General features: G+C 42.3%; 1 protein-coding gene across 5 annotated transcripts; it reads right to left on the bottom strand.

Annotated features, from left to right (window-relative positions):
- Window positions 1–678: 678 nt before the first annotated feature.
- Window positions 679–14982, bottom strand: LOC110979542 (2-Hydroxyacid oxidase 1-like). 5 transcript variants are annotated; one of them, XR_002598208.2, is made up of 10 exons: window positions 11522–11672; window positions 9988–10174; window positions 9495–9646; window positions 8752–9007; window positions 8234–8370; window positions 7705–7796; window positions 7030–7191; window positions 6676–6745; window positions 2798–5698; window positions 679–2017 (listed from the first exon to the last, which is right to left on the bottom strand). XR_002598208.2 is itself a non-coding variant. In XM_087133102.1 (10 exons), exons 2-9 carry the CDS (start codon window positions 10122–10124, stop codon window positions 5634–5636), a joined length of 1071 nt encoding a protein of 356 aa, XP_086989228.1. In that variant the 5' UTR covers window positions 10125–10174; window positions 14911–14982; the 3' UTR covers window positions 679–2017; window positions 5628–5633. The 5 variants fall into 5 exon arrangements, 4 of the variants coding, with proteins under 4 accessions (XP_086989228.1, XP_086989230.1, XP_086989229.1 ...); XM_087133102.1 differs by lacking the exon at window positions 11522–11672 and adding an exon at window positions 14911–14982 and having other exon boundaries at window positions 5628–5698; XM_087133104.1 differs by lacking the exon at window positions 11522–11672 and adding an exon at window positions 11679–11702 and having other exon boundaries at window positions 5628–5698.
- Between the last annotated feature and the right edge of the window lie 10626 nt (window positions 14983–25608).

The raw sequence follows: 25608 nt of genomic DNA, 5'->3' as shown, positions 1-25608 counted from the left end.
TCCTTGAGTTTCTGGCTAGCCCTTGGATCGGACTGCTAGTCCAATACCCACAGTAGAACCCTACGTAAATGAAATGCAAACCTTTTCTGAACACCCATCTGGTACAAATGTTCGACAACGTCGAAGGGTGTAATTATACAGGATATTATTATAGTACCTGTAGTTGCAACCATTATTACAACTATTTAAAAAATAATGACCACTCCATACCTTGACAACATCTAATCTTTTAAAGTGACCAATGCAACCATAAATCCAAGTTCTCTAATACATCTTCGTTACTCCAGCAATCACTTATCTAAATGTAAATACGTGTAACCACAACATTTTCAAAATAAACTTACAGGTTGCGTGGACACCTGGTTCTTGGGAAATCTTGCGTCTCGAGTAGTGTTTTTTCCGCCTTGCGTATCGGTCGGAGTTTATCTTCACCGATACACCTGCTTCCAATCATTAAGTTCTTCAGTGCACCTAGCTGGATTCTCGCAGTTTCAGACTCAATTACAGCAAAATCATCGAGGATGGCAAGACGTGCCCTCTCCTCGGACTCTCCGACGCAAGTTTCCTTTACAACCCGAAAATTGTTTATACACCGCCAAATTTCTACCTGGGACACCCTCAATCCTTTTGTTGTGTGACCCTGGTGACCTCATAAGAAAGGACTTACTCATGCAAGAGTTGAGCTATCCAATGGGGTTTGTCTGTTCTTCGCGTGAAATTATCTAATTTAAATAAAAATACTACATGCAAACACTGGCCAAATAAAAATCAACAATTTGTTTCTGTCAACGCACACTCATGTTATCTTATATGTTTGGCTCCTATGCGTAAATAGAATAAGAGTTATTTCTCTTGAACAAATTAATCTCACTTCGTGACCCTGGGATTTAACAGAATGATAAGAAGTCAAGTGCATGTCATACGCACCTTTACTGTATCAGTGTAACGGAGTGCTTCGCTTTCTTTTGTTTGGCTTTGTTCAATTTGCTTGGCTTCAATTTGTTGGTTCTCGAGAGGAGCTGATTCTCGAGTAGCAAGGAATAAAACAATATCCGAGTTGAGGCCTACTTGTCATTTCCAGTCCATCCCTTACCACAGAGTCCACACTCTGATCCCCACACAGGCTTGGGCCCCTGTACCCGCTTGACATGCTGCTGCCGAGCGTTTTCCCTAAGTGACATTTCAATAACGTAAAAACTTAACCATTTTAAGTACGTTATTAACTTCCTACAGTGAACTTCCACTGGTGCAGCTAAGTAGTTGAAGATTAGTAGCATTAGCTAAAACTTGTCTATAGCGACTCTGTTGACAAATAACCTACGTCCCTCCACCGTTTACACACATAAAATGCGTGCAGTGCAATTAATACACATGTGTATGAAATTCTTTCTGCAGTGAGATTCAATGGTACAAGGCTGTGCAAATGAAAGGATTCATCCATTAGTTAAAAGGAGATTTCTTCTCAATACATATGCAAATCGGGCGATGATTAACAATCAGTACGCTGGATTGGGACAATTGTGAAATTGAAATAAAACATATCGTCAAAATAAAGTCGATCTTACATAATTGATTCATATAGTTAGATTTGTAATGTTACCCAGTAGAGATTACAAGCCCTCGAAGTCAAGAAACACGTCCCAGTAGTAACACCGTTTTTAGTATTAATCGATGCATAACGGTCGACACGCACATTAGACAAATTTGAATGTACACACTGTAAAATAATGCATATTTAGTGAATGATACTTTAGCTATATCTTACCAAGTTTCACATCTGCTGAGTCGAAATCTGAAAGTTCCCCTGCAACTCCTGAGGCTCATTAAATGAAACATAAAAAGGTTGCTCTTTGTCTGCCAAGCTTATAAACTTGTTATTGATATCAAAACAGAAAAAAATGGCTACATGGACCCATGGATGTCTTCTTTCCTCCATGGTGGACACGTCCGCAATAAAGGGCAAACGCCATCGAACCAGTTGCAACACCCACGCAGCTATGAAAGTTGCAATTAGAAGCTAGGAGAAAAAAAATAAGGACAAAGATTACATCAGTGTTGCCTCGGTACAGTCAAGCAAGTGTGTAAATAACCCCCGCCAAACCCTTTTCCCTCTAAGTTCCGCGCAAAGAGGTAGGAAGAATAGGACAGCGTTCTGTTTACCGAAGTCTAGTCTTTATTGATCATCATTACCTGGCTAATCGCTTGAGATTTGAAACATCAAAAGAAACATTTCACGACACATTTACCCTTGCCATTGCGGACACTGCTTAGCTTTTAGTTGCTCACGTTTTACGTACGATGCCTCAACTGTCTCAATGGAGTGGGGGTTGTACCGCCCACTATATCTTCTGAGATTCAAGTTTGAATCGTTACAAAGATTGATTACCGACACGATACGGATGTGCCCCAAGAAACGGCCTAGCACAAGTGCTACATAAGAGTGCTCATAAATAATATATTCCCTCTGGACCAATTAAAGTGCACCCAGAATTCGGGAGACCCATGTGTTGCTGAAGAGTATTGCACGCTCGCTGGTGATTAGCAAGACCAATGTGTGACGAGAAATCCCGGTCAATGCGGCTGCAAGGACAAGTTGGCTCTTAGCGGGGTACTGTGATATCATATCTATTCCTTGATCTTCTTCTGTCTTCAAGTTGAGCCCTGCCCGTCTTCTCAAAGGAGGTCATCCCTTGCAGGATGGTGTGACACCAGGCCTCACGTTTGGTGGCTAGAACAGACAACTGGTAATGGCTCATGCGACAGGTGCCATGGAATTTTTTTTAAAGAATCACTGTACCTTTTCTTAGGTACCCCTCTGTCACGATGGCCAGTCGAGAGCTCGCCACATAGCACAATACTGGGCAGGTGATGATTCTCCATCCAGAAGAGGTGTCCTGCCCAGCATATAGCTGCGTCTTCAATAACATCGCCTCAATGCTGGTGACCACCATCTGAAAGAACTTCAGTGTTGGTGATAGAATCACTCCACCGGATATGAGGGATAGTGCAGAGGCATGCATCGCTGATGGAGGCGCTCAAGGAGTCAAAGGTGGTGATGGTAAGTGGTCCACCACTTGAGAGCCAAACAGAAGGGCAGACAGTACAAAGTAATATGGAAAGGCTGCGTAGCACCGTGATCAGAATATCGACAAGAATATAATATCAAATCAGTGCTCTGAAATATGCGATTGCCGAGCTCTCGGTAACTGAGTACCTTCTTCAGGGCAAGCAGATTCAGTTCAAGAGTAGACAGTACAACAGCTCTGTATACACTGATCTCAGTGACTTTCTTCGGCTGCCTATTGTTCTGAACTTATTTGTACAGTCTGCCAAACGCACTGCTTGCCTTTGCCAGTTTATTGTCAATCTCTTTATTCATCTTGGCATTGGATGAAATGGTGCACCCGAGGAAACTAACTTGATGGACTCCTCAAGAAGAGGTACTCCTCAAGAAGTGCAGGCTGAAGAAGAACTTCTGTCTTCTTCTAGCCAACCCCTAGATCGAAGAGCTTAGCAACCTCTGCGAAGAACGTTTTTTGCTACAGGGCACGCAGACTTAGGGCAGCATCATCAGAGAAAAGTAGATAGCTCATGGATGAGTTGCTCCTGTATCTTTGATGTGGGTTTTTAGTCGTCTTAAGTTAAACGGACTACTGTCTGCGCAGTATCAGATACAAGCACATTCATCGTCGTCAATTAGGTCTTCCGAGGCCCGTTTGAGCATCTCGCTGAAAAAAATCGAGAACAGAGTCAGCGCGAGGACACAAACTTGCTTAACGTCATTGTCTATTGGAAAGTGATCTGAGAGGACAAGGCTATGCCCGACTTGACCGCTGCTGATCTCATGTTCCATGATTTGCCAAACACCTTTCCTGCTGACAGTATCGAACGCTTTAGTAAGGTCGACAAAACTCATATATATCCCTGTGTTCTGCTCCTCACATTTTTCTTGGAGCTGTCTGAGTACAAACACCATGTCAGTAGTGGTTCTGAGGCCACAATGGCTCTCTGGAAGCTGTTCTTTTGCGATAGATGGCAAGGATCTGTTCAGAAGAATTCCTGCAAGGATTTCACCTGCAATGGAGAGCGAGGTTATTCCCCTGTATTTAGTACACTCATCAGATATTTCGCCGTCTGTTCTGATACGGGCTGATGATAATTCGTGGAGGTCCTATGGTAGCTTCCCATGCTCTCAGCAGCAGACAAAAGAGTTCATGGAGTTTGCCATGTAAGGATGAGCCCTGTGTTTTTAGATTTCTGGAGGGATTCCATCAACGCCTGGTGCATTGCCACTTTTTTGACTGCTCTATTGCCTTGACAGTCTCCTACAGGGTTGGAATGTCACCCAGTTCTGCTTGGAGTAAGCAGTGCTGTCCTTAGAGAAGGCTACTTGGTCGTTCAGGGTGGGGCTCAATGATGTTGTAGTCTCCAGAGTCATCAGATGATGAACCACCTGCATACAGGATGAGGACTGCAGCTTCAAGTGTGCCATTTTTAACCTACCGTTTCTGCCTCTTTTCTATCGCTGCAGGGCTTGAAGTAGTTGGAGGGTATTTGGATGTGACCTTAAGGCCTGCATCGTGGAGTTTTTAGGTGGAGCTGCACTGGCCCCACCCTTTACACACGGGGTTCATCTGCCATGGCCTAGAAAGCTGGGACAGTTGCAGCAAGGTCTTCAGGTAGTAGGTTTTACATCAGACTGTCCTTATTCTAGCCTTTAGACTAAAAACCTTCCTTGGGCATACGAGGGCTAAAGCCAGGCTGAATTCTATTTGACAATAGTCGGGGTTATAAACAGGTGCTAACGCTCCAGGTCTAGACGGACCTTAGAGCAATGGCAATAAAGAGGTGGCTCCACACACTAAAACTTCAGAACTCCCGTACCAAAGCCTTGCCACCTGATGCACTTTAACGCCGTAGTTGCAACTATACCGGTATATTGCACTTATGGAACAATTTTGTACCAAAACACTTAGCGACTTAAAGTTTGTTTTGTTTGAAGCAAGCTGATTGGCCAATGACAATGACTTGATGGGACTGGGCCAATGACATGTAAATAATCTGATCTGTTTGGAATGGCTACGGGGCTGTCAGTATTGCAAACAGCTAGCTAGCAGAAGCTGTGCTGTACTACACTGCCTACATGTAGCTGTTTTGCTGAGAGATTTAGAAACTATATTTGATTTTTCCTCCTTTTGGTTTGGACTCAAATCAGAAGGACTGATATTTTGTTATAACAGTGTTCATTTTTAATAAATTGAAATTCGATTATAAACGTGCTCCAAAGCTTCTTGTGTGACTAGGTCAAAATTTCTGTGGGGGTATCCAGGGGTGCACAAAATTTTTCATGCAGGTAGTGAAATATAATCGTGGTTTGTACGTATTATGTGCACATTTCATATGGGTGCATGGGGGGCGGACAGACTCATTGAGGGCATGTGCCTCCCATGCCTCATGTAGTTTTGTCATTACATCAGACCTGGCAGCAAGATCAATTGATGTCAACTGGTTGACACGTGGTGCTGTGGTTCAGGGTTTTCATCATGACATTAGGCCAAATGAAAGTGTGCTCTTTGCTTAAAGTACTGAAGAATTATGGTTTCATGGAATAATGGGGTGGATCTCACTTGCTACTACAGCTTGCAGTAAGATGGCACTGCGATCAAGTCCGATGTGATGTCTGCTACCGACGAACAACCTGGGGTGTGAGCAAAAAATTCATGTCTTGAAATGATGTAACATTATTTTGCAATATCACCACAATATTCAATTACATGTACGGAAATAACTGATGCATAATGATTGTCGCCATTTACATCGCACTTGACCTTTCTGACATGCGTTCTCAAGCCACACATTATTTATGTCAAATTAACATTATTGCTGATGGGACAAAAATCTCTGTAACTGTATTTTGCATTTTCATGAAGAGACATAAGTCTGCCTGCACCTTGTACCCATACAAAACTTATTGACTGCAAAGGAAGAAAATGGGTAAACTAAGATTTTCGTTTTAATCCAGATATTTGTTACATTCACAGCGGCGCATGCGTAACCATGTGTACCCCTTCCCTATGGAAAAATATATTGAACAGAAGGGCCAATATGAAGGAAAACATGGATGTTCAATTTCAAGGGGCATTCCATGTCAATTCATCACGCTTTTGGACCCGACTGTCATGGATTGAAAAGAAATTTGGTGTGCTGATTAGATTCCTTAAGAAACCCCAACACTGAAATTTTAAGTCAATTTGCCAAGGAATCCAACCAGCATATGGAAGTTTATTTCAATCTGTGATGGTCAGGTCCAAAAAGCATGTTGAATTGACACGGAATGACCCAATTGATTTCAGCTAATTAACCACTGTGTTTAATAAATTGTTTCAGGCAAAAGTTTACATCTTAAAGAGTCATTTGGTTTTTACAGTGTTAACGTGTTCCACGTTAGCATGTTTTGCAGCTTTGAAATGGTAGAAACCTTTCTGGCTATAATCTTGAAAGCCAGTTTTTCCTTCAAAATCTACTTGTGTTGCTCTTTGTGAACACGGTGGAAATATAAAGGCAAGGGGAGACTAAACCAATTTAAACCCTATCTTTTTGAATCGCAATAAAAATTACATGTTAATTCTCAATTGAGCAGTTGCAGGTAATATCAAAACTTAATATCAAAATTACCACTTAAAGCCATGGCCAGGCTGAGTTCTTCTTTCAGAATCCCCAGAACTTTTTCCACTCCGTTAGCACCCTGTGTATATGACCAGATTGAGACAAAATTTAAACATCAGTGTTTTATTACAAGGAAGGTTTTACTTAGGATGCTCTCCACAAGGAACAAAGTACAATATATCCCACTTCCTCACACTGGACATTCATATTTTTGTAATTTTGATTGGCTGTTTGACAGGCTTTTGCCAAAATGTGTTAGTTCCATGACTTTTTTATTGTAAAGTAGGTCTGCACTTTCTCCTTCAAGAAAAGCTGAGGCAAAACAGACCTATGTTTTTTAACCCCCAAAAGATCTCTACGTACATCGTAAGCGAGGCCCCACAGTGCTGGTCGGCCGATGAACACGGCTCGTGCACCCAAGGCAAGGGCTTTGAGGACATCAGTGCCTTTACGTACTCCTCCATCAAGATACACCTCCACACCGGAACCACGCACTGCATTGACGATCTCTGCCAAGACGTCAATCTGTTGGTGATTACAAATCATTGTTCAAAACTTAAGTTAAGGGCCTACATATGATATATGTATAGTAAACTCAGAATTTTCCAGATTTTAAAGGGAATTATTTGAATATCCTGAAATAAAGAAAATCCTCATAAAAAATGCTGAACTCAGGCAAAATCCTGACAAATCTCACCCGCAATATATTAAGAAGTATCAAAGCTCAGATTGTTTGTGAGCATTTACTAAACTGTCTGGACTTGGTACATCATGCAGTGTCTATGTATTTTGAAGTAAAGCTGCATCAAGAATCTACCTATTGCCGCAGGAAACTGTGTAGTCGAGACCAAAAGATTTCCTTTGCCATTTTTCACCCTGTTACTTGTGACTGGTTGTGTCAAAGGGCTTATGATGGTCTTGACTACAATGCTAGCAAGAAATAACATGTGCACCAATTGAAGCCACTGGCTTCTGGCTGCAGCTACTTCATGTAGACGGGTAAGCTACTCTGAGGCAGCCAGGTGATTTAAACCTTACCGTAGCTGGTACCCCATCGAGCTGTCGTCCGCCGTGGTTAGACACCAGGATACCAGCAGCACCATGCCTCACAGCCTCCACTGCGTCTTCAGCTGTAATATGGGAATGGAACAAAATGAAAAGATGTTCTCACAATCAAAGCAACTCTACTTTAATACACAGAGCATTATTATTATCACAGTAACTTCTTCAAACATGTCTGTACTGCAGTAGACCTAATGGTAGATTTGAGTGGCAACTTTGATTAATTAAATGATTGAAATCTTATAATCCTAAATTGAAATCCTGTGAGATTTAGCCAGTGTTGGAATCATGGCCTTTCCTAATCCTGTGTGAAGTTGTTGTTTTGTGTTAGTGTTTTTTTGCAAATTCAGATGAAAAGTGACATGTGCAGGAGGAAGCATTTTGTACATGCATGTGGCGTATTCCTCAAATGACACTATATCAACACTGTCAGACTCAGGCTGAGATCTATAAAGGTCAACCCTATGGCTGTATGATGATCTTCATGTACAGTTGTTTTCCTCACCTGTGAGTATACCTTTCAACACAAATGGAAGTGACGTCAATTCTTTTAGCCGCAGAATGTCGTTCCATGTTCGTGAATCAGAAAACTGTATTTGATCACGGCTGAACTGCTCGTCAGAACGTAGAACTTGAGGGAACCTGTCCACAGAAGTATAAAGAAAGCCAGTTACGGCATAGTAAATGGCAGATCTCTGCTGTTGAATATAGTCTCATTGGTAGGAGCAATCAGTGCAAAGGTCTTTTTTATACAAATGTAGTTTTATACAAACCATCCTCCAATTATGTAAATGTTTCCAATGGACTACTGAGCAATGTTGGTGTCAGATATTTTGTTAGATATTAAAATTGATATTTTTTCCGCAGTGCATTAGCTAATCTAAACATGCCCATGTTGTGCATGGAGAATGGCTCCGCTGGTGAAACTGTCCACTGTAATCAAGAGTACACCACACTGACACATCTAGTCAATTGGAGAGCTAGCAGTCAGTGGTGCATCACTCACAAGTTGGATTAACTTACTTAATTCCCGTCAGGTCAACTTCCTTTCCATTATCATAGTTTCGTTTCCCCAGCATTGGTTCGTCTACCGTTACCACTAGCGCTTTGAAGCCCGCTGCCTCAGCTCGTCTGATTGCTGCCTCAACTCTGGATCTGTCACGCAGAATGGTGAGCTGAAGCAACAACGGCGTGTCGGGGGGCACAGAGGCTGCGACGTCCTCCAGAGTCCTGTTGGACCACATGCTGAGAATCATGGCAGATCCAACACTTGATACACCTGGAAATAACACCAAACATCTCATAACTACAGCCTGAAAGCATGCATGGTCTAACCAGTATTCTGATATTCAGGCTGGGGCAAGTTTGGCAAATGTTAAATACCGTTCGAACAATGATCTCATCCACCATTCTGGATCAGGTTCTGGGGCATGGTTGCACTGCTGATTATAAGGAGCCTTTTCATAATAACTAAATACAAAAGTGAACCATTGACTGAATGATAATTGCACAAGATTGCAGGGAGACTGCTTGCCAACCAATGATAACAAGTGAACGACATTGGAATTTCAAAAAAACATGGTTTGACTAGGGTCTTTCAAGAGGGTTGGTACTGTATGTGCTGAATAGGCACAAACAGGTGATTTGTAGTCATGGTAGTAGAACCACAGCTAGCCATACAGGTGGGATGGGTAGGAAGATATACAAGTTCCACAGGATTTGTAAGCATCTCCACTAGGATCAGTATATATGAACCAGACGCTTACCTCTGGCAGTTGCAACTTCTCCATCTTTGTGTGCAAAGCAGTGACAGGCTGTGGGAGACACCCCGACGGGGAATGCAAGACGATGACCAAGAATAGAGGTGCTAGTGTCTCGTTGAGACACGTCCCTCAAACATCGAGGTCGAAGACGATACCTTTGTCCATAAAAATTCACCATAACATAGGCCTTTTTAACAATACATTCTTTGAAAAATAAAAGGAATGAAAAATAAAACATAAATTGCAGGTGCAAACCATAACTATAGACGACAAACAGATGCCCGTGTATCATGTGACCAAATTTCGTGCTGAAAAACCCCTCCAAAACCTGTGCACTGTACGGCCAGGCATGCTTGTACTAGCTGATTGTAGCAACAGTAACATGACTTACACACACCTTTAAGTGGCCTATTTTGGGGTTTTTAAAGAATCCATTCAAACAATCTGAGGTTTGCCAGTGCAGCCTCTCTTTCGAACCAGCCACAGGGCTTCCTACCTCTGAAAGGCCAGTGGATTATCTCTCAGTGTCTGTTCATCCTGGGCTCCTGATCTGTAATACTCCCAGAAGAAGTCAGACACGCTCGCCTTGAGGTACTGTTCGAAGTCCTCTACGCAGACTGGCGTCAACGCCATGTTGATTTTGAACAACCCACTCGTCCGCTGGAAACTGGTTCACAGACGCTCTGCAGGAAATGAAGAAAATAGAGTGTATGTTATTCTCAACTGCACTTAAGCTACTGAGGCACAATAGCATGTAAATAGGATAGGTATACTCAACTTTGGAAATGCATTCAGGGAGAACTAACATACATGTACATGTAGGTACATGTGGGACTACCCTCTTCACAACAGTGTTTGATTCACTTTGAATGGACTCAAAGAGGTTCTGATCTTATAGAGAACAAATGCGGTGATTTACAGGTAACACACTTAATGGAATGGCCAAAACTTGTTAGTTCATGGGAAGAAAGGTTGAGGCACTTAGAACCAGTATTGACCTGTGTTTACAATGGAGAGAACTGCTCTATTAATTAAATGTGCATGTACTTAAGTTCACGGTAGGAAACCTCCCATGAATGTACATGTATGTACATACCATCATAATTCAACCTGATCATTATGACAAAAATTCATCATCAACCTAAATGTATGTACATTCATGATCATGCCCATCTGACCCAGGAGCAATGTACTGATAGGTTGTTGACATTGCGAAAATCTTCTCAGTTAAAATATCTGCTTTTCGGTGGCTCACTCTATCATCTTGAAAATTGACAAAGACAAGGTTGGGACAGTGATAGTAGTCTACTATGTAATGCCCTTTTAAACATTAAAACATCTCTCAAACATCTTACCTACGATTTTAAGACTGTCATATAAAAAAATCAGAGCTTTTTTACTCACCATCCTCTTATTCTGCTAATGATAAAATGTACAAAAACGGTGATTCGTGGCGTCAAAGTTACTCGGACTAGTGATTTGTAAAGTACATGGTCCAAGTTATCCAACTTGGACTAGGCCTTGCTACCATGCCTACTCCTGAGTCTCCCTTAATTCTTCCAGAACCAAAACTGTCAAAACTTATCCACATCTCTCTCAACATGGTCAAATATCTGACCTTGCCCCAGAACTGTGGAGTCTGATGTGAAAGCGGGCGGATGCCGGACCCCACAGTTGGGGTAACATCTGACCTACGATTTTAAGACCTTCATTATACAACAAAAAATTGGAGCTTCCTCTCATTCACCTCACGATAAAAAGTAGGCACAAGGGCTTTGCTTTGCAGTTATATATAGTCGTTTATATACATGTATATGTGACGAAGGGGTAACCTGCGAAGTCCCTTTATTCACTACTTAATGTGAAAACCAATCTGACTTGATTATGTGGTGAAATTAGGGACCTGGCGACTATATGTTCACGCACGTTACACGGCTAGGCCTTCATATGATGGAGTATCATACGTACATGTAGGCCCTGTTCATTTGGTATTACAGGACTAACCTTTGAGAAGAAAAAGAGAAATTTACCGTTCAAATTGGAACTCCCCCCGTCGAGCTCGAGTTGTAATTTCGTTGTGTAAACCATGGAGATAGCCTATCTTTCCAGGACACGCCGGTAATGGTACATGTACAATTAAAGTTCAAGGTCTATCAGGTCTATGGTTAAATTAAGGTTCGGCCTCACCTTTATATACCGTTGTTTACGTTTAAACACGCGCACACGGATTAGCCTTCATTCAGGGCGCGTGCGGCACCTTGGATATACTAGTAATTTGTTACCAGCTGGGCATTCAGGGCGGCAAGCGTGCCTTGACTAAAGGCTACACCCGGATCCAACTCAGTACGGTGCACTATTTACGACGTCCCATCGCCTCATTTCTTTCTTATGACTAAACTTGGCTGATTAAGTACATAACAACCATTCTAAAAGGGACTTAATTACTGATAAACAGTTGCTCTAGTGTATCGGGTTAGAGCCTGAAAGCCGACCCCTGATGGCGCGCTTCCGGAACCCTTGGATAGGACAAATAACGTGCAAAAATTTTAGAATTTGTAATATTTTTTCGTTCATTTATTTCTTGTAAAAAGCCTTAATTCTGTAAAATATTTGCTAACATATAAATTTTTATAACACCTCACCCGCAGATTCGGTATCTTGACTGGCCGATAGAGTGTCATGTGACACTTGCTAGTTTTACTTTTTTTATACCACCGCTTCAGTCAAATGCAGCCTTATTCTGAAAAATAAAACTACACACATAGCAACCAAAACACTATATCCGTAGCAGCGAAAGCATAGGCGTGTATTTCGGCTCATAGTGAACAACACTGGTTAATGAATGCATATTCAAATGTTGCTGTTCCGCTTGGAATTCTTGAAATAAATTTAATGAAGATAAATTCCTATTTGGTGTTTTATTATTCTTTTTAGCTGAATTTGCCGCGGCAGAATCCGTGGGGAGGTGTTACAAAACCTAAATATTGACTGCTTTAATATCACGCGGTAAAGTTAAACTAGACTCCAAAAGGTGATCCCTGGAGCATTCTTTTTTCCGAGACAAAGCCGAGGGAAAAAGCATGCTCCACGGATCACCAAAACACTCGAAGCAGTCAATATTTTTACAATAGAAACTGAAAAATTACCTGACCCTAAAGAGAAATATCCTGCCAAAAATTGACCTATCACTTTCGCATATGGAAACCTTTTGTGCCAAACGGACCCCATTTGAAAAGGCATGGCTGAAGCTGCTGTGCACAAATGACCTTGAATTCCCCTAGCTCTGTGGAGAGCTACATGTACACTACTTTACATGTAATGTACAGTACATGTACAGCTGTACACTGGCAGTACATCCTGTTTATGGCGTGTGGTGTAGGCGTTAGTGTACCCATGTATGATTAGTCACTGCCAGGGGGCGAGCCCCAAGTAACGCCAAATTAATTAATGTCGTGTTATCCGGCCCGCTACAGGATAGGTTTCTGCGCCGCAAGCGCAAGGTTCTCTCTGATACGACAGTAATTAACGGACGACAACACTGTCTCTGTCGCTTGCTCTACAACTGACAAAATTTTATTTGAACCTCTCCTGAATAAAATAGGATTGACAGACTGATGGACTGATGAACAACAATCGGTGAGTCGACGGACTCGACTGATTGGTTTGGTCGACGGACAGACTACTTTGACGGGTCGACAGACGGACCCCTGGATATGCTAACCGTCTCTCCTACAACTGGCTACATCTGCCTCGACACACATTAAGCATAGTCCGTGAGCCCATATGGCTACTGTAAGTTGACTGAGTGTCGGGCTGTTGCGGTCTGCTGGGTGGTATGGGTGCAGACTGAATTCCGACGCCGGCATAGGTAGGCCCTTATGGGTGCACCACTAAAATTAACTTCCCACAGACAGCAGTGATAAATCCCCATACTTCACAAATATTTTTAAAATACTCACAACTTTTACAGGTGCTAAGGCTGCACAGAAAAATGATGTTCCTCATGTCCTCTTTCATTTTCCTTTCAATTTTCGGGGGGGGGGGGTGACCAATGAATTTCCGAGAAATTTTAATATAATACAGAATGTTTTAAGTGTATAACTTTTATTATATAATGAGCTCGGCGGACATATTTCTGGCCTAAATACGAGGGTGCACCCTTTAATAGCGGGTAACTTTCACATTGTGACACAACAGCAAACTTAAGAGCATCAGAATATATCCAAAGTCATTATGTAAAAAAAAATTGCAAAATATTGCCCCAGGGAGAAACCGCAGGGGTAAACGCATAAGGGTGTATGGCTATGCCATTTTGCACGATTTGAGTAGGAAAACAGCATGCCTGTGTGCATGCCTTGTGCATCGTGAGGGTGCTTATTTCTTTCCTTTCCTCATCAAATCTAGACAAAATTTCCCTCTATAACACAAACATTCTATTTTGCAGTCAATCTGGACTCATTGTGTTGTGGATATGCCCACTTTGGGGGCGGATCCTGGGTGGAAAGGGGGAGGGTTCTGAGTATAAGTTTATACGCACAGTTGGACTTTGGAAAGTGTATGTGGGACTTTCCGTATGTTACAGATGATAATGTGACATCTGGTATTTTGGCTATTTCTCAATTTATTGAAACAAAGAAACGCCAACAGAAGATCAACAGCTGTACACAATGTACATTGATGCTATGCATTGGTGTACGTAAAATCATACTGAAGTCGGAGGTTTCAATACTAAATGTCAGGGTTAATCCCTTGTCGTGGCTGCCCAATTCCATAAAACTACAAGCCGAGGATATATTGTGGCGCTGCGCCCATCCAACGAAGGCGAGGGCGCCCTCCTCGAGGCGCAGTGCGTCGGACAGCACACCGGAGAGTCCCTGAGTGGCCGGCTAGGGACGAGTCCGTTGGGACCGAAGTATACCGTCCCCCAAGAAAGTTGGTCTTCGTCGAGATGATGGCTAACCTGATTGGTCGAAACTTAATGACGTAACGTGGACATACCTGACTTGAAATAAACTTCGCCTGGACTCCTGACTTATATACAACAATTAACAAGCGGCTGGTTTATTCATGAACACACTCAACCAATACACCAGTAGAGGGCGCTATTGACGGGGAAACTGCGTGATTATACGTGACCGGACTTCGCCCCGAGCAGCGAACACCACAATTAATTGTGGGCATCTAGTGCCAAATCAGGGACTTTAGCAAGTCTACGGGGCCTATTGTCGGTGCTGCGCTAGCGCGCTACACGCAACTCGCGTCACGAGATATATAGCAATCCGCCCTTGCATCGACCGCAAGCTCCTATCAGGAACTATACCGCACCACCAATCAGCCCCTCAACCTACCAAGCCCCTCAACAGCACAGTCACACTAGGCTAGGTGACTTTAACCCTTGCACAGGATTCTCGACCCTTACCTCAGGATCAGCCCTTGATCAGAACGACTAGTCCTGGCCCACCGCTGTTTCGGCACGGAAAAGCGGTTGTGCGCATGCGCAAGATTTACGCCATTAAAGTGCGCCCTCCTGTGGTAAAAAGTACTATGAATATTAATGAGCTGAAAGGATCACCTTAATTAAATCCTTTTTGAGAGGCACTGTGTTAATGAATATTTATAGAATACGGCTTATTAATAAAACACAACATTGGCCTTTTAAATGTCAGTACGTTCGGCCATTTTGGTTGCCGGATACGCGTGAGAAGAGTGTCTAAAAGTTAACGTCTGTTTGTGATTGATCAACGATTACGGGATTTTTGACCGTTGTTAAAGCCTCAAAAGCATTGCTCCTAGAGTTTTGCCAGTCTAGGCTTGACATTCAGCGTGAAGAATGGACCTTTTACAATGTATTTGCGCTCTGAGAACTGTGCACACCTAACAGTACGCATTTGCAAGGCATTACACGACACGCTGATTTTTGCATTGATACACTACATCTTAGAGGAATATCCACGAGAGCTCTACGTGCGTGATGGTTTCATGGGCGCCCTCACCGTGACGGAGTTGCTCCGAAGTACATGCCGTCAGGTACCTATCTTCAAATAGCATTATTTTTAACAAGTTTGACAAAGACAAACATATATACACGACAAACATGCCTGTGTGTTTACTCCATTGCACAGTACATGTACGTTCATTTATAAATATGTCGGTTTTTGGTTTATAGATTATGTTACTATTATTTGCGAACCGTGCTTACAACATAGTTAGGGCTATGCATGCCTTCACACATCAAAAGTTACTGCAGGGTTTAGAATATCTCTTAATATCTTCTCATCAACAGGTGCTGAACTTTGTGGATTACTGCAATCATGTCTTTCTGCATTTTAGTCAACTGCTGTGGTTGCATTTCTTGCACTTGACCCTCCCATTCATAACGACATTCACAAAGTAGTGCTTGGCAGGTTGGATATGCAGAAGGCTGATTTGCTTCTTACATACTGGGCAAAGAACTGTTGAAGATGACGATTTGGAAAACAGCTCTTCTAGGCATTCTAAGCAAACAATGTACTCACACTGTGTTTCAGTAGGTCTGTTGAAGATTTTGCAGCAGTACTTGCAAACGAAAGAACTATCATCTGACTGAAAATCCTGCCCCATTGTCGGAGTCGTTGTTTGCCAAAGACACTCGAAGTTCCTCTGCACAGTTGCCTTGGCTTTCTCCTCTTCCCTGTCAAGAGTCATAAGACGAGCATGTTTCCCTTTCGAAGGACGGCCACCTCTTTTGTAAATGTTCACCTTGTCACAAATAAAGCAGGGGCCTGTTGGAGGGTGGGGGGCAATCATTTGGCACAGGATGTGTCTTTGCAAGATAAAGATTTGAACTGCAAAGATGTAACATGAAGGGAGGGTGGCAATGTGGCTCATCGGTTTCTACTTTGATTTTATACATTGCTTGTATCTCTTGATTTTCTGAGCAAGGCTTATAGGTTGCCTGTTATGGATTTTCCATAGATTTACTCTCTCAGCACATATTCTGCATAATTTCTGGAGATTGTGTATGTGATCCAAAATCAAAGAGCCACTTTCCAATAGCCTGTCAATTAAAAGTAATAAATTTACATGCTTGTATCCTTGAAACTTTTGTCAAGAGTAGCTTTGTTCTTTCCTTTTTGATTGGTATGTAGTTCCAGAACTATTTCTTTATTTAAGGTATTAAAAAGTGACAAATTAAAACAAACGGTTTCAGTGTAAGAAAACAATTTAAAATTTTCTTTCAAAGCCTTTCAAGTAAAAGTGATCCACATGTTATGTAGTTTTTAAAAGTACATGTACATGTAATCTGAAAAGAGGACTGTTTCATTTATCGACCTCTGAGGATGTTATTTAAAATACCAGTCATTTAAAAGTTTTGACAATACCGCACCCAACCTGTTTATATATCAGAAAGTGGAGGTTATTTTGCACTGCTGGGAGGTCATAATTTACCAAAGAATATCGAGTTAAAGTGCTTGTCGCCCCGCATTTTTTTCTACTCAGATGGGCATGCAGTATCGGGCAGATCGCCCGCGCGTGCATGTAAATGTACATGTAGTCTGGCACCGGTACCGCGCTTACGCGGGCTACCGAAATGGCGGTTCAGGCTGAAAATATCACCCATGTAAAGTCCACATTTCTCGAAAACCTTGGGGTTTGCACAGAAGAGAAAATACAGTTTGTGAGATGAAGAGTTGTTTTGTGATATCATGTGTTGTTTTAGGCTAGGAAAACTCTAGGTCATATAGAATTTTCATCTGTAAATCTTACCTCGCCAGAAACACAAAATCGGAGCAGCTCAGTTTAGCTTTAAATTTCGCGCTTAAGAAATCCATTTCAGTTCGCTTCTCCTGTTGCACTTGTCAGTAAAAAGTTTAAACGTGTGGGAGTTGTCGAAAACATTTATCAAAATCGTGAATATACAGTATTATCATGACTTTTAGGCAGTGTTTACAAAATGGGTCAAGATTCATGAATTGTGCGACTTGCCCGTACTCGTCAAAAAACTGACGCATGCGCACAACCGGTCTTCCCCGTTTAACACAATATTAGGCCTAGCCTACTACGCGCGCCTTTTATAGTTTTCGCGCTGCTCTGACCACGCCTGCGCTCACGTGACTAAGCAGTGACTTCCGCTGCCCTATCGCACAACGCACAAGATGGAGCCTATGCGCCGCGCTTGCTTAACACCACAGCTATGCACGCATAACATCTGCCTCTGTTACTGGGCAGAGCGCCATCTATAACTCTGCACCGTGCCTAGTGACTAGCGCCCTCTGTTGCGTCACAATATCATGACTCTTTTAATGATTCCCTGGCCCTGCCCCCACCACAGCCTAGCCACAATTGTACTAGCTGGGTTACTGACCTATCTTCCGCCTCCCCCACATACACACCACACCCACACTCTAATAAAATAAAAGAACTAACTCCATGTCATGCTTGTAAAGTATATTCGATGAGCTCTCTGTTCATTATTATGGGGTTTGACGGTGAGTCTGTGTGGCCTCATGCATTTTGTCAGATGCTCACACGCAGGAGAAAAATTATCAGACTTGCACAGCCAACAAGTTCTGCAGCAATACTGGGTTGATTGGAATGTGCAGTCTGCAAATGGAGCAAAAGCTGGTGTCACAATGGCCACAAATTGTCCCTGCCAAACTTACAGTCCATTTCAGATGAACTCACCAACAGTCTATATAAGGAAAACACAGGAGTAAATAGGAAGTAGTTGTTGCTAGAGATGAGTCTTCACGGACCAGTCCAATGCAGTGCTGGCAATTTAAGGAGGTAACGCTGCTCCGGCCCGATTTTACCGAGACGACTTCTCTAGACAAACTCGAGTGCCAGAGTCCAACGGACAGTCAGAGGGGTACGAGCAGCATGCTGGTTTGTTGACATCAAGCCTTCTGCAGTGGATGTAGTTGTAATGCTGTCCTCAGGCATGCACATGCACACCACAGAGCGAGGAAATCCTATTCTGATGGCCGGCCAACGTTGATGCTGACTGAGAAATGTCGGGGTTTTTACAACACAGAATTTCAACAGCTGATGGAAGGAGGCTCTTATCAGCAATGGACACAACTGTCCCTTCAAGGAATGTCCTGCAAATACATCAACAAATGTCGCGAACATGGTGAAACTGGCACAAAATGGGCACATGCAACCAGATCAAGAGCAATCGTGAAAAACATACGTGAAATGCAGGGTTGCAGGAAAGACGCCACTTGCTGTGGTGAATGACAAATTCAAGCATCATTTTGGTAAGGCAACCGTCGAAATCGTCCGCTTTTCTAGGCTGCAGATAAATTTTAGTTCAATCATGTCAGTCTTAGTGCACTGTGTGTGTTTTAACTTTCACCCCGACATGCTGCCCGCCCTCTATATCCTCGACTTTATCAGCTGCAGTCAAAATTAAATTTTCCCCAGCAGAAAATTGGGATTTACTACGTTTATCTCACTACAAAAATATGTATCTGTTTTCCATCTCAATAATTATATAAACGAGCCAAGAAGAAAAAAAATGAGAGCAAGCAGAAATAGAACGATTTGAATGACACAGTGCAAATTATTCTGTGTTCTATTATACTTTGCTTCAATTTAATCTCGATGTTCCGAAAAAGCAGCGAAAAACGCCTTTTTAAATCCTCATCAAAACAAAATGGCCGCCACCATTCTCTGGATCTATAGAGGGTGCACCACTAAAAATAAATTCCCAAAGACAGCAGTGATAAATCCCCATACTTCACAAATATTTTTAAAATACTCACAACTCTGACAGGGTTCAGGCTGCACAGAAAAATGATGTTCAACGTGTCCTCTTTCACTTTCCTTTCAATTTTCGGGGGGTTGACCAATGCATTTTTGAAAAATTTTCACCAGAAGCAGACCACCCCTAAAATGCAGAAAATGGCCATGTCCAGAAAAGTAGCAATTTTGAATAACCATCCCTCGGCAAAATGGCTCAAATAGCGCCACTTTCAAACCCGATTGCATCCAAATTGCTCAGATTTGGAAGCCTTGAGTCCGGCCCAGAGGTTCGCTCTCACATTTGTTCAATTCCTCAGTTCCAGGGCTCTCAGGACCCTCTAATACAGAATATTTTGAGTGTATAACTTTTATTAATGAGCTCGGCGGACATATTTCTGGCCTGAATACGAGGGTGCAGCCTTTAGCCCTTTAAGATTTTCTTGATGAACATTTCCATCAAGAATATGGTCGGTCACTCACAACTAATAACCAAACCTTCCTCCTGGCAAAATTGGTCAAATCTTTAAAGGTTCATTGTGTAACTCTGCTAATAAGCAGGATTAGCAAATTTTCTCCCAGGTTCCAACAACCTGCAATCTCCAGTTTGATTATAATCTCTCAAACATTGGAAACTGACATTCTGTTTCTAAAATACTTGGTCAGGACTGGGGAAAGCTCCCCTACAACAATGGACTAGATTAGCAAGTGGGGTAAACATTATGACCTCCATCATTGCATACCACAGATGGTTCCGTTTAGGTTGCATAAAGTTGGAAAATATCCTTGGAACAAAGGGTGTAGTTAGGAAAAGCAAGATGAGAAATAAATGTATACATTTTTCCATTTCCTGACAATAATAAGAAGAAAGAAGCGCAATCACAGTGATTATTACATTATTTGCTAGCCAAAAGCTTGCAGAAGAAACAAGGCAGCATGCCGATTAAATTTCTAATATCCCATTTTAATGAACAAATACACCAATTTATGTATTTAAAGTGTGAAATAAAAGTGAGAACAATTTGTGTCCATTGCTTGTGTGTTTATTTTGCCCCCCCAAAAAATAACCCCCCTTTGTAGCTTCGGTTGTTGTTTAAATTCCGTGACGCAAACAGAGGCACTGGAAAACAGTGATGCAAAATGACGTCTTGGCACCAGACGAACCGACAGGGCCCCCAGCACTGCGTATATCTCTGCGCACGCACATCGTATATACGTCAATGTACATTTACGTACACACGCCGACCGCATCTGTTTTGCAAAATGGCCGAACGTGATATCTCTGACGTGTCGTCTCCATCGTTGTCAGCCGAGTCTAGGCTTCTGTTCGGTGGGAATTGCGTCGGAACAGCATCTTTCTTGAGCATTTTCTAAGTGGTCATGCCCATGGAGCCATGGAAACCGCTTTCGAAGCACGTCGGCTCGAGGTGGTCACTGCACAGGGCCGACTGGGCCCGTCCCATTTCGCCCTGGTGGTCTTGACTTTAGTTATCCAAATTCTCCGTGAGTTGGGATCAGTTGGGAACAAGTGTAGAGACACCCCATCTCGTCCGACGGCGTGGCTCAAAACCTGTTGTTTAGACCCCAAAACGTGGAGTACCTTCGCGCGGCTTTGGCACACAACCATATGGCTTCTGCTACGTCGGACCACACAACTAGGCAATCATGTGCCTCGATCTGCGTCATACCCCCTGCGAAGCTTTATGTTGATTAGGATAAAATTCCACTGGCGGAGTAGCCTTGCAACTTTGTAAACCCGGTTTTCTCGCACTTGTCCAAGAAAGTAATCATCGCATCGCACAAAATATCAATGATGCCTTAGATCATAATTCATTGATTTATGCATGAATGATGCAAAGTAAACCCTATATCATCCTGCCTTTAAGTTGTACGGTGGCGCTGTTAAATAAGACAAGTTATAGTTAGGAGTTCCATGCCAAAAAAGGATTTCACACAGGAAACAAGCCCGATTTTGACGAAAAATGTGACAGTTGTTATGAAATCAGCGAGCCTAAATGATTAAGAATTTCATTTTAATGGCTATTTCCTGAAAATTTAATATAGCACCTTAGCTTTGTGCTCCTTTGAGAACTAAGAGATATTGTGAAAATTATGCCTATGATGAGAAAGATACAAAAATGTTCGTTTTTTGGCAGTTTGTTTAATTGATGCGCAGTGGGAATTAAACTCTTGCAGGCTGAGGCGGCATCCGAATCTCTTGTCTAGAGAACATGTAGGTCTAGGTCTTTGATCCATTGGAAATGCGTGGAGACACCAACAGACCTAGCCGTAGCTCTGGAACCTGTTTCGGACACGGCCTTAGTTCCCCCAAGGGATTGATATAAAATTTTATATTGCATTAAGAACAGTGCGATTCGATGGTCTCGTCCGCAGATAAACAGTTACGGAATTACACTTCATGGTAGTCTTTCAGTAAAAGCCAAAATAAAAACAGACCAAATATCTTAAGGATTTCGTAATTTATAATGAAATAAACTTAAAGCAATAACCTGCTTTAGCAAAAGATTCTTATATTTAATCTAACTTTTGGTGACAAGAACTGCGTCAGGTTAACTCGACTGAATCTAGAGTCTATCGACTGCAGGTAGGTAAATCTTTGCAACGTTGTGCATTCTCCTTTCCATGTAAACGTAAGCGCGGGGAATGAAAACAAATGTGCATGAACAAGGAGACCTAGGAACGATACTGCCAGAAGTGGAAGGGCGTTACTAAATTCGTTTTCCATGGCCAGCCGACTTTTCCTAATACTTGATGAGGACAAAGGGAAAATTCCGAACTGAGAGCGTGGGGTGGTCTCAGTTAGGAATCATTCTTCCAAAAATTATCAAACGTGGAAGGACGGCCCCATGTAAAATACCCATAGGCGGACCGCGCGAGGGTTCCGGAAGCTCGCTGAGTGACCTTTTACTTTCGATTTCAGGCTCTATTCTCACTGTTGATTTCACTGGTTGATTTGCTCACCAGTGAGAATGACGTACATATACTACCCCCAGAACTGTGGGGTCCGACGTCCGCTCCGCTCCCACGTGGTAGTGTTCATATCTACCGTCATACTCAACTCAAAAAGAAGGAAAGCGGGCAAAGCATTTTGCGCTTGTGTGTGTGTGTGTGTGTGCCACAGCTTCGATATGGATTTATTTACAAACTCCACCAGAATACCAACATACGTACATATATATTGGGCAAACCGGTACACGAGGCAGCACCTACGGCCACAGTCGCATAAAACCATGCACATTGAGCTGAACCCGTTTAAAACACGATACCCATGACCACGAGAACTCCCCGAGGCATAAGTTCCAAGTAAAGCCAAAACTTAAGAGCGTTAGTCAAGAATGTCAATAATACCCACGATCACTGAGTCGAGAACGTCAAAACGGCTCTCTATTTATTCAAACGAATGGTGTTCAGTTCTTATTCCGTATCAAAAACTGCCACTCGTGGGAACTGCGACCCACGGAAAAAAGATTAGAACGCCGATGAACACCTAGATGTTCGAGGTAGGCCGCCACCCTGCACTTCCGGTTCTGGCGGCATCGGGCGAACGGGCTAGTGACCTATGGGCATATAGTGGTAGCATCCCCTGGCTGACAGACTCCTGGTTGTGCCGCCACGCCCAGTGACGGTGCTGCAGGTACCTCCGCCGGCGCCGCTGAAGGTACTGACGGTGATGAGCGACTGGAGTCGTTGATATCTCCCTGTCCACGTTGAGTTACCGTTACGGCGTTTCGGATGGTACATGTTGATGTTCGGTTATTCCCGGCCGGCTAGCTAGGCTAGGTGTTGAACGTAAACTCACGCGTGACCCAACGGCACCTGTTGATCCTACAATCTCGCTCAATGTGGCGGTTGTCAATTCGATATTACTTTTTCGTCCTCATTGATGAAAAAAGTGAAAATATTCTCACTACACTTTATGAGTTCATCCAAAAGTGATCAAGATAACCAGTGACTTAAAATATGTCGTCAAAAGACACATGATCAGTGACACTTAGTGAGATGATAAATTACCGTGATTGTACCAGGCCATCGTGTTTTTGTCATATAAGCCAACACTTTGGCTTGAGTCAAAGCTAAGCAACTTAAAGCAACGCTTCTCTAACAGGAAGTGGATACTTGCGGCCGGAGGTCGTGCAAAAAGTAGCTAATCACAGTGTTATGGATTGGCGCGGTGTGGGACTACCGAAGGAATGTCCGGTGGAGACACTGGGCATGGTATTCGGTCTTGGTTATGTTTATTATCTCTGCATACATGTAGATAATCTCCTTCTAGATTCATGAATGGAAAAACCCATTCTGATAGAAAAAATGATACAAAACAAGTACATGTATTTAGGAAAGGTAATCCTATACGAGGAATCCAAGAACAGGGCGCATTTTTTTGTTTACAATGACGATTGATGAATGGCATGTATTTCCGACAGTTAAGGATTCTGAGATTCTGGAAAGGAATTATGTGTCTAAATATTAATCACTCTTTATAAGGATCAGTTATCTAATTATATAAATTACTCCTTTAACCCAAATATTAATTAAAAAGTAGTGAAACAGATTCCCTGCCATCCTTTATCCGGCCATAATTTGGTATGGATTTTCACGCTCCGTGTGTGAGCGGCATGACAGTGGCTCGCAGGTTTTTTGTTGTCATCGCACGGTGGCGCCCTTCGCATCTAAGCTAAACTTTTCGCACCACACAGTGCAAAGCCACAAGCCCTTCCCAGCGCCCTGTTCGCGGGTGCGGGGCGACAAGCGAATCCCCGACCCAGCATGCAGTGAATTAACTGTGCGCGGGCTATAGAAGCACGCTGCAAGCGCCCAGACCAATCGCATCAGTATTAATTGATAAAATAGACTGGAATCCATTCCTACCCCTGTTGTGACATTACGTACGTGCCCTAATCCAGCACATACAACCTATTTGCGATATTCTAGGTTTCGTTGAAATACCAAGGAAAACATAGAAGGGACCATGCAATACACTTATTTTACTAGAACCCTTGAAATTGCAATTTTATGTTTCAATTAATCTTATTATCGAAGTTCCTTTAGAGATCTTAATCTTCTATTTTTGGAGCTTTTTGGTGCTATGCTGATGCAAATGTGCCCACTCATGACTGTGATGACCTCTCAGCACTTCACTTCAGTGCGGCATTGATATGTGCACAAAATATGATGAAAGTCGTCTTTTTTGTGTAAAGTTTCATTCTTTGGCAATTCATGTAAGAACATGTGTGCATGAATATAAGGCAGCGGGCATCCGATGAGAAAACAGTTTTCTCAGAAATTCTTTCACAGAGCAAATATGGGTTCAACGTTCGAACACGAAAACGTATAAACTGAACAGTTTCTCCCTGATTGTATACATCTCAACAACAGCGTCCTGACTTGTCCAGAAAAGCAATTTCAATACATTTATTTCAAAAACGACTTCAAACATTTTTCATACATTGCAGAAGAGTATAAAAATGCTCAAAAACTGAAGTTTAAGAAAAATTCTTTGTACCGACCTTGTGTCTCAACCTCCTCGTTACAGATGGCATGAGCAGCATGATTTGAACCTTCTTGATGAAAAGAAGAAACATTTCTAGTTAGTTCCTATATGTAATTTTTTCGAATGCAAGGCATCATTAATGGACCCGGTCCCTACAACGTTGTGTATGAAGGTAAACTAGTAAGGTCACTTGATCTTTTACTGTTCTTTTTAAAGGATCCAGTAAATGAATTTTCTTAGAATCTCTTTTTGTGTATCTCCGTACTTTTCTTTCCATGTAGGAAGACTGTTTGACATCCTTTTTGAGTTGAACTGAACGGTGCACTTTTTCAAAAAAAATTTAAAAATTGACCAAGCATTTCTGACAAGTGAGGGCGCTTTTGCTCTGATGTAAATCCAGGAAGACATGATCCAGGTTGCATGTTTTCAGGTTCAAATTGTGAACCCCATATTTGCTATCTGGGAACTTTTCTGTAAAAAGGATTTTTGCTGAAATATTGCCATATACCTACACAGCAATAAATTGCCAAAAAAATCTGCTATAGCACTGGTTAAAGAGTTACAAAAATCTACAAATTTTCTGTGTACAAATTAGTGCAACGTTGGGAGTCAGTGCCTTGGATGACATCATAGTTCTGCTCATGAATATGCAAATGAAATTAGCATAAATCCAAAAAAAGCATCAAAATATGGGTTACAATTGCTAAACCAAAATTTAAAATAAGGTTGAAACCCAAAGATGCAATTAATGGGTGTTTAATAACATTTATTAAAATATATCTACTTCCTGGTTCCTTTAAGCAGATTCATGAGGTCAATAAATAACGCGTTCCTCCATTCCAATTTGAACCGTACACAGAGTTCCTTCGGGGTACATGCACT

This window comes from Acanthaster planci, linkage group LG02 (assembly GCF_054643075.1).
Source record: "Acanthaster planci isolate LZ-2023a linkage group LG02, COTS_SCS, whole genome shotgun sequence".
Lineage (NCBI taxonomy): Eukaryota > Metazoa > Echinodermata > Asteroidea > Valvatida > Acanthasteridae > Acanthaster > Acanthaster planci.
Note: the sequence above shows the minus strand (reverse complement) of the source record. Positions and strands in the feature narration are given on the sequence as shown.